Source organism: Lissotriton helveticus, chromosome 11 (assembly GCF_964261635.1).
Source record: "Lissotriton helveticus chromosome 11, aLisHel1.1, whole genome shotgun sequence".
NCBI classification, from domain to species: Eukaryota; Metazoa; Chordata; class Amphibia; order Caudata; family Salamandridae; genus Lissotriton; species Lissotriton helveticus.
Genome location: NC_136072.1, coordinates 1068182558 through 1068198985, shown reverse-complemented (window position 1 = coordinate 1068198985; position 16428 = coordinate 1068182558). Strand labels below are relative to the sequence as shown.

The 16428-nt window shown below is 44.3% G+C and overlaps 1 protein-coding gene across 2 annotated transcripts in view; it reads right to left on the bottom strand.

Moving 5' to 3' along the window:
- DNAH10 (dynein axonemal heavy chain 10) overlaps positions 1-16428 on the bottom strand; it is a 2445728-nt gene that overhangs the window by 1673669 nt on the left and 755631 nt on the right. For both annotated transcript variants that reach the window (XM_078667623.1, XM_078667624.1), the window contains one exon: positions 5480-5956. In XM_078667623.1, coding sequence (XP_078523749.1) covers positions 5480-5956 — 477 coding nt within the window. The remainder of the gene's footprint in view (positions 1-5479; positions 5957-16428) is intronic.

Genomic DNA, 16428 nt, shown 5'->3' with positions numbered 1-16428 from the left:
TTCTGCTTCAATCAGTACTGCACCCACCCCAACTCCCTTCATAGGTATTGGGGATGATAAACATCTAGGGGGTCTTGCCCCAGAAACCCCCCTTTAGGTCTTCTTCAGGTTTGTGAGACTTGACCAGTCAATCCCCATAGATCTTGACCAAAACTTTCAGATAAGAAACTTAGAAAATCCGCATAGGTCTTCTAACTCCTTAATGGGTTGGCAGCATCAAGCTAATCCGATGGATAAACGTTTCCCACCAATTGATTTCCCTTGAGAGAATATAGGTGTGGGCTTTCAGAAAAGGGGGACTCACACCTCTTGACACCACCTTCATTCCCTCCTATGGTGTAGGGCTCATCTATTTGTGTGGTAATATTTCAGTTCCATTTTCAAAATCCATTTCACTGTTATTTTTTACCAGGATGACCTCCTCAACAGTTGCATTTAGGCCAGGTCTTGAACTTGGGCTTCTAATTTTAAAATGTTTTGAAACAAAATACCACAGGGAAGAGGGTAAACCTACAACAGGCCTAACTTCTTTCTGCCTTCGACTCAGAGCCTGAGACTTCTTTGCTTCTGTGAAGGAAGCACCAGAGATAGTAATATACATTGTAGGCTCTGGCTCAAACTCAGGTGAATGATTACTTGCTGGCAGACCTAAGGCCATTTACATCTCCAGGTCCATCCTTGTTGATGACCTCTTTGGGTAGCCTCTAGTTGATGTAGGCAGTAAACAATTGCTAGGCCTCTCTTAAGCCCTTACCTGTACTCTCACAGCACTAGTTACCTCCCCTCCTGATGCATTATAATGGTGCTTATAGAGAACACCCCTCCACTACCGGTGAAAGGATATTGGGAGCTTGGATTTGAAATGTCGCTCCCTCCTTGCTCTTATAATAGTGAGGGTCACAAAGACGTCTGGGCTAAGGGGGACTTGCTCCGTGTGTCCTGACAGCGCTCTGACAGTTCCTGAGTATTCTCTGACAACACTTTTATCCCCCATACGCTGATCATGGTGATCAGCCCCATTTCCCTTTCCTCTTGGTCTCAGTATACGCTCTGCTATAGGTACAATAATGGTCAAATATCACGGACTGAGTTTTGCCAAGTTTAAAAAGTCCAGGTGGGGAGGTAGAGCCTTCTCGTTGACTGCGGCCAGGCTGTGGAACTCCCTCCCGGAAGAGCTTTCTGGTCAGCCCTCTCACTCCATCTTGAGTAAAGTCTTAAAAACCTGGCTTTTCTCACATACTTCAGTATGAGCGTGCTGTCCAGTCTGCTGCCCCTCTTTAGTCTGCATTAGCGCCTTGACGCCCTTGGGCTTAGTTCGCACTCTATAAGTTCAATACTTACTTACTTACTTACAACAGCTTTCTGCACTTGCTGTTTTTTCCAACAATTCCAGTAATTCCGATGGTTCTAACACTTTCAAAAGTTACTTTACTGTTACTTTACTGTTGCTGTTAACTAAGCTGCTAATGCTTCTAGTCAGTACACTGGTACAACCCTGGAAGAAATAGAATCCCTCAGGGAAGCAGCACTGGTAGATAGCAGCAAGGGTGCCAGAGCCAGCAATCACAAGGGTAGCAAGTCCAAGTAAGGGGGAAATACAGGTGGTGTTCTACAAGCACAAGCTCTAGAGAAGCAGCCTCTGCACCTGCAGGCTACCAGCACTGTAGCGCCTAACGCACCCCCCACCCCGAATACAGGCTTGGAGGAGGAACTCCTGGTAGGGATGCAGGAGGAGAGGAGTGTGTTGCTTCACTGCGCACTACACTGTGAACACCAGGAGCACCGCAAGCACCACAGGTTCAAATGGGCTCCTTAACTAACCCTCCTTTCTGTGGCTGTGCATGCAAGCTCTGATATCTGCCTCAATGATGCCTTTCACTGCCGCCAAACATTTTCCTCCAAGATGCCCTCCAAGATCTCACAGCCTCGCTCCGCCCCTCCTCAATGCGTTAGCACGTCTGGTGTCAGTCCATCTCAGCGTGTCTCTTTCCACAGAGCAATCCTTCACTTTCAGACCATTTGCTAGGCAATTACATGTAAGATATTGCATACTGCATCCTGGTTTATGCAAAATAGCTCATAATGGGCCTACTAGATGTGTTGCATATCCTGCATAACAGATTTTTTCTTTATAGGTTTCCTCCTTAAATTGTGGACACATCTCAGTCTAAGGGCTCGTACTCGATGTTAGGCGGACCACCACCGACAGGCCTTCAGTGGTGGTCTGCTTGGCATCCATTGTATCTGTCCAACCGCCAGATTACAATACCAGCTGTCGGAGGGAAAGACCGCCACCTGAGACAGGCTCAAGGAGCCCGTCGGGGTGGCAGACGTAGACTAATCCCTACAGTGGACGCCATAGGGATTAAGATGTCCCTTTCCCTCAGCCTTTACATGGCGGTCCCACCCCCATGTAAAGGCAGACGGAAAAGGAGTTTGGGGGCCGCCTAGAAGGGTCCCCGTCCCACGGTGCCTCTGCTATGGGGCCAGGGGGGCACATGTCATCCCCCCAAACATCCCTTTTCCAAGTGTGGCTTGTGCTGTGGCCTGGAACCAACACAAGCCACAACAGAAAAAACGTATGTTTTCGACCGCCTACCCGATGTTCGCATCATAATCTGAAGAATGGGAGAGCCAAAAACTTGTCAGCCGGTCCCAATCCCAAGCGTCCAACCACCATCGTAATGATCCCCTAAGTCTTGGTTCTATTCTCTCCTATCATGTTTTTAGCCAGTTTGTTTTCGAAGCTGCATATGTTTAAATTGCTTAGCTGGTTATTTGTTTATGCTGCTGTCACGTACAATTGTGTCATCAGTATATGGGCTCACCATATCTGGGTTCTGTTCCTTGATCTGCTATTTTCACAGTTTTTATTCTCTTTTTTTCTTCTATCTCATTCAATCACTTTTAGTTTATCTGTCTATTGTGACTGTTACGGCTATGGCTGCTTTCTTTCTACGCATCTTTTGCGCATTACCTGATATTTGCTTGTGTGTTTCTTAATTGTTCCTTATGTGTGTTCTATTTTCTTTTTACAGATTGCTATACTTGTTCCTGTAATCCCATATATCTACAAGTGGTGCCCTGAAAAGCGTAAGTTTGCATTAATTTGGTCAAAATGCATAAGGTTCTTTCTCATTTTTCGAGACTGAATATACAAATTGTATTTTTTCAGGAAACATAATGTAATAAAGCAAAGTTGAACAAACAGAAGAGGAATTGGGTAGGAATACGTTTCTTCACTCCTGCAACTGGTCGCAATTGTGGAGTAGCGAGTCTTTGTCACAAGTCTTTAAAATCAACATTTTTATCTAAAATGTGAAGACTAGGGTCTTTGGGTGTTGGTTACCTTTTTTTCGGATAAAATGTTTTTGACTTTGTTTAATGTTTATTGCCCGTTTAAACCGGATACCTCTTTTTTCTTTTTGAAATTGCATCAAAGCTAAATTAGTTAACATTTAGAATCATAATACCATTCTTGGAGGAGATTTTAATTAGTTGATTAAAATTTAGAATGACTATAATTTGTACTTGGCACAACTCATAAAATTGTTTTCAGATCACTGTTTGATGTTTGGAGTACAAACTACACAGAATCCTTTTCATTTGTTTTTTCTAATACTCATAGCTTTCTTTCTGTGATTGACTATATTTTGGGTTCTAACTCTATTAAAATGTTTACAGGTGGCTGACGTGTGCTTTTTTTTATCTGATCATGCCAGTTTCTGAATCCTTTGATTTCTCTACTTTCAAAACTAAATCAGAAAGCTAGAGATTCAACAACTATCTCTTCTGTTATATCATTAATAGTTTAATGATTTTGCTCAGAAGTGTTTTCATTTTATCAAAACCATTGATAAATACAAACTAAAATGCAATTAAAGCATCTCAAAGAGCATTTGTGATTTCTTTAGTTGCTCATAAAAAGAAGAAAGTAAATGCTCAATACTAACACTTACTCAATAACAATTAAATCTTTGAGCATGTCTAATATCATCCATGGTCAAATACAACCCTGGAGGACCTTGTCAAAGCCGAAAACGAATTGAATAAAAAATGTAACCACAGAAGCTTGCAATATCCTACTGCTCCTTAAGTGTAAAATTTATAAGTCAGAATAAATCAGGTAAACTGTTAGTAAACTATTGAAGGTTAAGAGTGAGCGTAAATTAATAGGTAGTAATATTAATAAAGTTTATAATTCTATTTTTATAACTGATATTTTCTCCTCATTTGAATTACTCCACAAATGTCTATACATAGATGATGTTATTCCATTACTTCAAAGACTTTCTTAAGTTCTTCACAGATATCCCCCAATCCGGTTATGCAAGAATCTGACCATGAAAGAGAACTTTCTTTACAGGAAATCCTGCAAATTATTAAGGTTTTGACAAGATCTAAAACAACTGGACCTCCATCTTGTCCCCATAGTTATTGGAATTGTATCATTCTCTTCACCATAGTTGATGAGCTAAGGCATTTAGAAGCACTTATAACAGTAATCTCAAAACAGGATACAGACCCAAAATATTGTAAACATTATAGACCCATTTAACTATGACTTCAAAATGTATTCTAATATATTAGCTACTCATTGATTCTGCTATGCAAAATATAGTTAAAACTGAGCAATCAGAGTTTAATAAAGGTATACTAGCAGCTGATAATGCTAGATTTTTTGCAAAAATTGTTTTAATGGCCTCAAAATGTAAAATTGCAGTAGCTGTTCTATCTCTTGATGTTGAAAAAGCATTTGACCGTATTAATTGGTGTTATTTGTTTTATATCCTAAAAGGGTTTGGGTTTGGTACTCCTTTTATTTCATATGTTCAATTACTAAAATCTTCTCCCAGAGATAGTGTTTTTGTGAAAAACTGTCTTTTCCCTTTACTGTTTGCATTGGGTCTAGAACTCTTCTTGGAATGTTTAAGCTAGACTTTTTCTAGCACTGTTTTTAAATCGAATGATTCAAAAATATCAGTACATACTGATGATATTTTAAGAACACCTCTAGTTGTATTTGTTTCTCAAATACTTCAAACCCCATGATTCTACGAGATTCCCCAAAGCAGACTCTTAGGCATTCCATCTACAGTTCCCAAAGGGAAGATCTCTGCTTCCCCAGAGATGCCTTGCAGCCTTCACGTTTCAGAGCTCAACAATATGTTTTAGCCAACAGGAATGGCAAATCCTCAACCAGACTGTCTAGGACACCTACCAATTTGTTTTTGTGAAAACATTCACAGGATGAGAGAGCCACAATAACATTACAGGATGGGAGGGCTGTGTTCATATTGCAGCAAAGCACAGGATTTCTCTCACTGACAGGTGGGTCTTGAGAGGGTTGGAGGAGCCTGTCATTGTGCTGTTTTGCGGCACACCCGAGACCCATTCCGCTCACCCGAATGTGGAGTAACTTCAAATATCAGGATACATAATTAATTTTTTGCAGATCTTCAAAAAGAAAAGTGATTACCTGCAGTTCATCCTGGACACTGAAGAGCTCTTCTCTGGCAGACTCGTTGAGCAGTTTTCCCAGTGAAAGCACCCAAGCCCTTGCATTCTCCTGCACAGTGTAGGCCAAGGGTCCCAAGTAAAGCCTTATGCATTGTTCATCTTTGAATAAAACCTGTTCTGTGACTTCCTGGCCAATGTGTGTATAGAATTGCAACTTTTCATCATACGTGACACAAGAGGGCTTCTTTGCTGCAAATTTTTCCATGACAATGGCTTTATCTAACTTCCAAAGGGGTCGATACCTCTTCCACCGGTTCAAGTACTTAGTAAGAGAAGTCAGCAGCTTATGTACGTTTTGAGAGATGGTAATTGCCTGATCAATAATATAGGAGTTTTGAGAAATGTCAGAAAAGAAGGTGAAAATAACCACTTCATCCTCTTCAGCATGCTGTGGTGGGCATTCAATGCAAGTGCCATGCATCCATCGAACAAAGGTCTAAAATTGATAAGAAAAAATAGATTTTAAGAATAAATATTCTACTTATGTATTTCAACAATCTGAAAAGGCTAAGCAAAAAGTTATTGTTCTACAAAACATTCCCAGTGCATTTAACACAGTTCTATAATGTGTTAGCTTGCAAAGCATACCTAAAAACAAGGAAGTACAAAAACTTCTTGAAGATATGAAATCATACATCCGTGAAAAATAAATCATAATTTCTAGTGAAAATTTAAAACATGACTGTTCAGTATTGTGGATTGCACACCTCGAAATAGTTAATCACTGTTCTTTGTCTCTTTTTTTCATGTGTGTTATCGTTAACATCATTTTTATGATATCAAGCAATATTTCTGGTAGTTTGTTGTAAAAAGAATTAATAGGAAGTATTGTATAATTAAATTAACTTGTCTAGTGTAAGAAAATGAATTTAAAAAATGGACAAAAATGAAATGTTCCTGACTTTAAGTAATTTAATTGTAGATTTGAAGTAATATTTATTAAATGTAGCTGTTAAGAAGTGAAACAGAATTCCCTTCTTTAATTCATTCAAGACATTATCTAAAACATTTTGTATTGTAGCAAATGTAAATGGAGAGAGGGTAAGAAGAAAACCAGCGATGGTGTTATTCTGTGTTGTTAACTCTAAAAAGAAAATTTCAAGAGATTAAGTAAATTGTTTCTAACGCTTTTCATTTTTAACAAACTAAAACATTCAGCTAATCACCACTCCTTGCACAGTATACACTAAAGACATTTTATGCCTCAAAATTACATTCTAAAAGTGAAGGCAAGGGGGCTGAACTTTAGAAAAAGAATTGTTTCTTACCTGTAACTCCTTTTCTCTCGCAGGGAAATTTCCATTATAGTCATAAACAGTGAATAGTCCAGCCCATGGAACAGTAATATATATATATATATATATATATATATATATATATATATATATTACCTACTGGCGGTCGCCAGTAGGTAGTTATAGTTAGGATCGTTTTCCATAGGAAATCCGCAACATTCTATTGGGAATAACTTTGGCGCCGAATGAGGAATCTGCCTGTTATTTTCCTTAACTTTGCCTCGCTGCGCTCCGCTCCTTTCCTGAAAGTTTCGGGTGGATCCGTCAAGTGGGGGCCGAGATAAAAGGGGGGTCCCAAAACGTGTTTTCCCCATGTTAATTTCCATAGGGCGGTTGGACTCACTTTTAGCCCGAACGGCTGAATGGATTTCCACCAAACTTGGCAAAATTGTATGGACTGGTACCCCGATGTGCCTTTGCTATGTCTCAAGATATATGCTCCAGTGGTTTTTACGAAAATTAACTTTGAAAAAATATATATTGGGCTACATTGGGCTATATATATGTTAGAGCCCAAATGTAGCCCAATGTAGCCCAATGTAGCCCAATGTAGCCCAAAGATGGCCACCAGAGACAAAAAAAACAAATGTAGCCCAAATATCAGCCAGATGTAGCCCAACTATAGCCCAATGACAGAATGTCCCAGAGTGTTCTAAAGAACAACTAGAGCACTAACAGTCTTACTTATGACAAAAGTATGGCACACCTGAAGTCATCTTGATTGGAATAAAGTGTTAACACTTAAAACATTTAATTTGCAAAGGAACAAAATGAGGGGGTTCATTTTGCCATAGAAATTATGATTAGTGCTGAAGAAAGAAAAATTAGGGCACATTTTGAGTGACTTCTCAAATCTTCTTATATTTCATTAAAAAAATTCTGATATGCAGTCTCCCAAGATGGCCACCAGAGACAAAAGAGCCCAAATGTAGCCCAAATATCAGCCAGATGTAGCACAACTATAGCCCAATGACAGAATGTCCCAGAGTGTTCTAAAGAACAACTAGAACGCTAACAGTCTTACTTATGACAAAAGTATGGCACACCTGAAGTCATCTTGATTGGAATAAAGTGGTAACACTTAATACATTTAATTTGAAAAGGAACAAAATGAGGGGTTTCATTTTGCCATAGAAATTTTATATATATATATATATATATATGAAAAAACCATAGGTTTCACACCAGTTATAGTTAGGAAATAGCATTTAAAAAACCTATTAAATTCACTGAAAAAACCATAGGTTTCACACCAGTTATAGTTAGGTGGAAATTTTACTCGCATAAAACCATTGAAATTCCCACGTTATAGTTAGTTGGACTCACTATAACTTGCGCGTGCAATGCACTGCTGATGACGTCACATATTACATCACTCATGACATGGTCAGTGACATCACTTATGACATCACGTCACATATAAATTCGATACAGGAACCCCATTCGAAACAAAGCCACACGAATTTCATCTGCTTACTTTTCATTTATTGACAGCCTGCCAGCAGGCTCGCAATCCATGATGCATTTCAAGAAAATGTAACGCCGGACGCGTTTCAGGAATGAGAATCCTTTCTTCAGCGGCGTATTTCACAAAGGCAGGAAAGTGCTGTTGGGTTACGTATTGCTTTTGAATTTAGTTCCTGCCCCCAATGGGCGTGGCCAACACTGTGGCCTTTTGGGATCTGTAGTACGTACCAGTCTTACCCCAGTGGGTGCACTTTCACTGCTCGAAATTGTCTTCAACATTGTTATCCATGTGGAAAGAAATGTGCCCAGGCTGGTGCCTGCCCTGCTTTGTAGCTGTCAAATTCGGCATCATTGGAGCTCTCCTGTAGAGCGCCAGATCCTTCGTTCCTCCGCTGACAGCCTTCGTGGTGTCAGCTTGGATCTGCACAGCAGTGGGCTTCGTCTCACGACCGGGCCGGCCGTCACATATAAATTCGATACAGGAACCCCATTCGAAACAAAGCCACACGAATTTCATCTGCTTACTTTTCATTTATTGACAGCCTGCCAGCAGGCTTGCAATCCATGGTGCATTTCAAGAAAATGTAACGCCGGACGCGTTTCAGGAATGAGAATCCTTTCTTCAGCGGCGTATTTCACAAAGGCAGGAAAGTGCTGTTGGGTTACGTATTGCTTTTGAATTTAGTTCCTGCCCCCAATGGGCGTGGCCAACACTGTGGCCTTTTGGGATCTGTAGTACGTACCAGTCTTACCCCAGTGGGTGCACTTTCACTGCTCGAAATTGTCTTCAACATTGTTATCCATGTGGAAAGAAATGTGCCCAGGCTGGTGCCTGCCCTGCTTTGTAGCTGTCAAATTCGGCATCACTGGAGCTCTCCTGTAGAGCGCCAGATCCTTCGTTCCTCCGCTGACAGCCTTCGTGGTGTCAGCTTGGATCTGCACAGCAGTGGGCTTCGTCTCACGACCGGGCCGGCCGTCACATATAAATTCGATACAGGAACCCCATTCGAAACAAAGCCACACAAATTTCATCTGCTTACTTTTCATTTATTGACAGCCTGCCAGCAGGCTCGCAATCCATGGTGCATTTCAAGAAAATGTAACGCCGGACGCGTTTCAGGAATGAGAATCCTTTCTTCAGCGGCGTATTTCACAAAGGCAGGAAAGTGCTGTTGGGTTACGTATTGCTTTTGAATTTAGTTCCTGCCCCCAATGGGCGTGGCCAACACTGTGGCCTTTTGGGATCTGTAGTACGTACCAGTCTTACCCCAGTGGGTGCACTTTCAGTGCTCGAAATTGTCTTCAACATTGTTATCCATGTGTAAAGAAATGTGCCCAGGCTGGTGCCTGCCCTGCTTTGTAGCTGTCAAATTCGGCATCACTGGAGCTCTCCTGTAGAGCGCCAGATCCTTCGTTCCTCCGCTGACAGCCTTCGTGGTGTCAGCTTGGATCTGCACAGCAGTGGGCTTCGTCTCACGACCGGGCCTGCTGTCACATATAAATTCGATACAGGAACCCCATTCGAAACAAAGCCACACAAATTTAATCTGCTTACTTTTCATTTATTGACAGCCTGCCAGCAGGCTCGCAATCCATGGTGCATTTCAAGAAAATGTAACGCCGGACGCGTTTCAGGAATGAGAATCCTTTCTTCAGCGGCGTATTTCACAAAGGCAGGAAAGTGCTGTTGGGTTACGTATTGCTTTTGAATTTAGTTCCTGCCCCCAATGGGCGTGGCCAACACTGTGGCATTTTGGGATCTGTAGTACGTACCAGTCTTACCCCAGTGGGTGCACTTTCACTGCTCGAAATTGTCTTCAACATTGTTATCCATGTGGAAAGAAATGTGCCCAGGCTGGTGCCTGCCCTGCTTTGTAGCTGTCAAATTCGGCATCACTGGAGCTCTCCTGTAGAGCGCCAGATCCTTCGTTCCTCCGCTGACAGCCTTCGTGGTGTCAGCTTGGATCTGCACAGCAGTGGGCTTCGTCTCACGACCGGGCCGGCCGTCACATATAAATTCGATACAGGAACCCCATTCGAAACAAAGCCACACAAATTTCATCTGCTTACTTTTCATTTATTGACAGCCTGCCAGCAGGCTCGCAATCCATGGTGCATTTCAAGAAAATGTAACGCCGGACGCGTTTCAGGAATGAGAATCCTTTCTTCAGCGGCGTATTTCACAAAGGCAGGAAAGTGCTGTTGGGTTACGTATTGCTTTTGAATTTAGTTCCTGCCCCCAATGGGCGTGGCCAACACTGTGGCCTTTTGGGATCTGTAGTACGTACCAGTCTTACCCCAGTGGGTGCACTTTCACTGCTCGAAATTGTCTTCAACATTGTTATCCATGTGGAAAGGAATGTGCCCAGGCTGGTGCCTGCCCTGCTTTGTAGCTGTCAAATTCGGCATCACTGGAGCTCTCCTGTAGAGCGCCAGATCCTTCGTTCCTCCGCTGACAGCCTTCGTGGTGTCAGCTTGGATCTGCACAGCAGTGGGCTTCGTCTCACGACCGGGCCGGCCGTCACATATAAATTCGATACAGGAACCCCATTCGAAACAAAGCCACACGTATTTCATCTGCTTACTTTTCATTTATTGACAGCCTGCCAGCAGGCTCGCAATCCATGGTGCATTTTAAGAAAATGTAACGCCGGACGCGTTTCAGGAATGAGAATCCTTTCTTCAGCGGCGTATTTCACAAAGGCAAGAAAGTGCTGTTGGGTTACGTATTGCTTTTGAATTTAGTTCCTGCCCCCAATGGGCGTGGCCAACACTGTGGCCTTTTGGGATCTGTAGTACGTACCAGTCTTACCCAAGTGGGTGCACTTTCACTGCTCGAAATTGTCTTCAACATTGTTATCCATGTGGAAAGAAATGTGCCCAGGCTGGTGCCTGCCCTGCTTTGTAGCTGTCAAATTCGGCATCACTGGAGCTCTCCTGTAGAGCGCCAGATCCTTCGTTCCTCCGCTGACAGCCTTCGTGGTGTCAGCTTGGATCTGCACAACAGTGGGCTTCGTCTCACGACCGGGCTGGCCGTCACATATAAATTCGATACAGGAACCCCATTCGAAACAAAGCCACACAAATTTCATCTGCTTACTTTTCATTTATTGACAGCCTGCCAGCAGGCTCGCAATCCATGGTGCATTTCAAGAAAATGTAACGCCGGACGCGTTTCAGGAATGAGAATCCTTTCTTCAGCGGCGTATTTCACAAAGGCAGGAAAGTGCTGTTGGGTTACGTATTGCTTTTGAATTTAGTTCCTGCCCCCAATGGGCGTGGCCAACACTGTGGCCTTTTGGGATCTGTAGTACGTACCAGTCTTACCCAAGTGGGTGCACTTTCACTGCTCGAAATTGTCTTCAACATTGTTATCCATGTGGAAAGAAATGTGCCCAGGCTGGTGCCTGCCCTGCTTTGTAGCTGTCAAATTCGGCATCACTGGAGCTCTCCTGTAGAGCGCCAGATCCTTCGTTCCTCCGCTGACAGCCTTCGTGGTGTCAGCTTGGATCTGCACAACAGTGGGCTTCGTCTCACGACCGGGCTGGCCGTCACATATAAATTCGATACAGGAACCCCATTCAAAACAAAGCCACACGAATTTCATCTGCTTACTTTTCATTTATTGACAGCCTGCCAGCAGGCTCGCAATCCATGGTGCATTTCAAGAAAATGTAACGCCGGACGCGTTTCAGGAATGAGAATCCTTTCTTCAGCGGCGTATTTCACAAAGGCAGGAAAGTGCTGTTGGGTTACGTATTGCTTTTGAATTTAGTTCCTGCCCCCAATGGGCGTGGCCAACACTGTGGCCTTTTGGGATCTGTAGTACGTACCAGTCTTACCCCAGTGGGTGCACTTTCACTGCTCGAAATTGTCTTCAACATTGTTATCCATGTGGAAAGAAATGTGCCCAGGCTGGTGCCTGCCCTGCTTTGTAGCTGTCAAATTCGGCATCATTGGAGCTCTCCTGTAGAGCGCCAGATCCTTCGTTCCTCCGCTGACAGCCTTCGTGGTGTCAGCTTGGATCTGCACAGCAGTGGGCTTCGTCTCACGACCGGGCTATATATATATATATATATATATATATATATATATATATATTCCTCCCAAACTGCCCCAGCTTTCAAGAGGTCACACGCATTGCTCAGCCCTCCGGCTCTGTTTACAAGCAGCCCGCTTTCCAGCTCCACAAATTATTTATTTTGCCAACGCGTTTCACGGCATCCACGCCGCTTCTTCATGGGCTCGCAGCGACAAAGCATTCAACTCGCCCCTGATTGGTTCACACTTATTTATTTCACATGCTTGCATTTGATTGGCAAAAAAGTTTATAAACATTATTCTGGTGCATGTTGGACTATTGAGTCCGTTCAGGGGTCAGTCAATGCCTTGTACTTATTTCTGCTGTATTAATCCTTTGAGTAAGGTTAGAAGCTTTCCGGCAGGTTTCATTTTTGCATCACGAGCAACGTGCTGTATATATATATCCACAACGAACTCCTTGGAAACACAGGAGACAGACCACAGGACCAGATATTAAATTTCTCCGTTTATTTGCTCAGTTCAGTGATAGAGTGCATAACGCGTTTCGGGCTACCTGAGCCCTTGTTCACATGCCAAAAAAAAAAAAAAAGATTTTCGCGGGGGGAGCGCCCAGTACGCGCACCGGGGAGCGTACCGGGGAGCGTACTTTGGTGAGAAATAGTGAAAAAAGTTAGCGTAAAATAATCATTTTGAGTGATCAGAGGTAGGGTAGCTCTGAAAAGAGCTTTTGGGTTCTGTGGCTGATTTAGGTACCTACAAGTACATCCCACACACACCACACGCACACACCCCACACACACACCCACATACACCTCACACACCCACACCTCCACCCACACCCAAACACCCCACACACCCACACACCCACACACACACCTTACACATCCACACCCCCACCCACACCCACACACACCACACACCCACACCCTCACACACACCTCACCCCCCCCACACACACACCTCACAGACACACCCCACACATCCCACACACACACCTCACACCCCCCCCACACACACTCCTGACACACACCTCACACACACACACACACACACCCACACCCCCCCTCACAGCCACACATCACACCCACACCCCCCACATACACACACCCCCACACCGCCAGCCACACTCCCACACAACACCCCACACACCCACACACCCCATACACACACCCCACACACACCCGCATATCCTACACACACAAACACACCCCACAGACACACACCCCCACACACACACACACACACACACCCACACATCCCACACACCCACACACACACTCCTCACACACATACACCCACACATCCCACACACATACCCGCCACACACCCCCCCCCCATTTTCACGGGGGAGCGCCCAGTACGCGCACCGGGGAGCGTACCGGGGAGCGTACTTTGGTGAAAAATAGTGAAAAAAGTTAGTGTAAAATAATCATTTTGAGTGATCAGAGGTAGGGTAGCTCTGAAAAAAGCTTTTGGGTTCTGTGGCTGATTTAGGTACCTACAAGTACATCCCACACACACCCACACGCACACACCCCCCACACACACCCACATACACCTCACACACCCACACCTCCACCCACACCCAAACACCCCACACACCCACATCCACACACACACCTTACACATCCACACCCCCACCCACACCCACACACCCCACACACCCACACACACACCTCACCCCCCCCCACACACACACACCTCACCCCCCACACACACACACCTCTGACACACACCTCACACACACACACACACCACACACACACCTCTCACACACACACACACACTCACCCCACACCCCCACACACACACCGAAACACACACACACACCAACACACACACCCCACACACCCCCTCACAGCCATACATCACACCCACACACCCCACATACACACCATACACACACCCCCACACCGCCAGCCACACTCCCACACACACACCCCACACCCACACACCCCATACACACACCCCACACACACCCACATATCCTACACACACACACACACACACACACACACACACACACACACACACACACACACATCCCACACACACCCACACACACACTCCTCACACACACACACACCCACACATCCCACACACATCCCACACACATACCCCCCCACACCCACACACACCCCACACACCTCACACACCCACACCTCCACCCACACCCAAACACCCCACACACCCACACCTTACACACCCACACACCCACACCCACACCTCACCCCCCACACACATACACACACCTCACAGACACACACCTCACAGACACACCCCACACATCCCCCACACACACCACCCCCCACACACACACACCTCTGACACCCCCCCCCACACACACACACACCACACACACACCTCACACACACACACCCCACACACACACACCCCACACACATACCCCCCCACACACACACACCCCACACCCACCCCCCACCCCCCCACACCACACACACATACACTCATTATTTATTTATTTATTTTTGGGGGGGTGCGCGCCCCGGTACACGTACCGGTACACGTACCTGGAGAAAAAAAGAAAGACAGAGTTTTTTAAAAATGTAGCATTTTTATATAAATTGGAGGTAGTTCTGAAAAGAACTGTTTTTTTTATTCTTTTTGTTGTTTTATTTTTTTTATTGTTTTTTTGAACATTTTTTATTTTTTTTGCTTTTCTGAACAATTTTATATTATTTTGTAGTTTTTCTGGGGTCAAACAAAACACAGGGAATTGCAAACAGCTCAACTGGAGCAAAAAAAAATAGAAAAAAAATTAAAGTTGCTTGCTGCAGTGATGGTTGTCTGCAGCTCGATTGAGTAAAGTGATGCTTTGCTCACCATATGAAATTGTTTTGTTGCAATATATGCAAACAAATTTACATTTTGCAAACCTGGTTTGTACATTAGGGACCATCGCCCTAGCCTCTGCACCCAATGGAGTGGGTTGATTGGAGGCGCTTGAAGAAGAAGGATGGGGAGGGTTCCTGGTCAGTTCCCTGACCTCTGCTGCCGAATAATTGTTCGGGTGCTTCCTCTGCATATGTCTAATCATAGTGTCGTTCCCAAAAGAGTACTTCTTGTTTGGGTTCCCTCTTGACAGTTGTTCGCCACAGATGAGGCAAGTCACCTTAGCTGCATTCACTTTTTTGCACCCCTTGGCGTCTTGTAAAACTCCCAAATAAAATGTTCCTTGGGTCTGTATGGGGGATTGTCCTCAGGCAGAACGTGCCTCTCCTCCTCCTCCTCTTCGTCCTCCTCTTCTTCTTGACCACCAATGTGGTCTTGTGGTGGTCCTTGTGGTGGTGGTGGAGGTGGTGGTGGTGCAGATGCACCTGCAGCTGCTACTAGTGAAGCCATTTCAGAATGAATGCAGGTCTTCTTCACTCAAACAACAAAGTGAGAATGAGGAAAAAAGGTGGGGTCTTTCATCATTTGGAAAACAAAACTGTTGTGAACCAATCAAAAGTGTTATTTTCAGGTCTCATGACCTGGGCTTTCTCATCATTTGGAAACCAAAAGTGTTCTGAACCAATCAAAAGTGTTATTATCAGGTCACATGACCCGACGCGCTTACACTACGCGCCCCGGTGTGTGCCCGGAGGCGCGCCCCGGGGCACGCCCGGCAGCGCCTACGTTGCGCGATCATATGCGCTCGGGTGCTTCCGGGTGCTCTTCCGCAGTGCGTCATATAACGCATCGCGCGGCTACGCGATACGTCACAATGTTGTTTTCGTTCGCGGGAATAGCGCTAACGGGACGCTCACCGGTACGCACCCCGGGGCGCGCCGAAGCACTGCGCTTACCGGTGAGCGCATCGGTACGCGCCCCGGGACCGCTCCAGGGCAAAAAAATAAAAAATAAAAAATACTATTACATAATTATACAATATTAAATTCGTTATAAAAAATATTACTTTTCATACCTATAGAGATTTGCTATTAAAAAACCATTGAAATTCACTGAAAAAACCATAGGTTTCACACCAGTTATAGTTAGGAATTAGCATTTAAAAAACCTATTAAATTCACTGAAAAAACCATAGTCAGTCAGTCAGTCAAAATATCTTTATTCGACTCAATTAAAAGTCATACAAAGA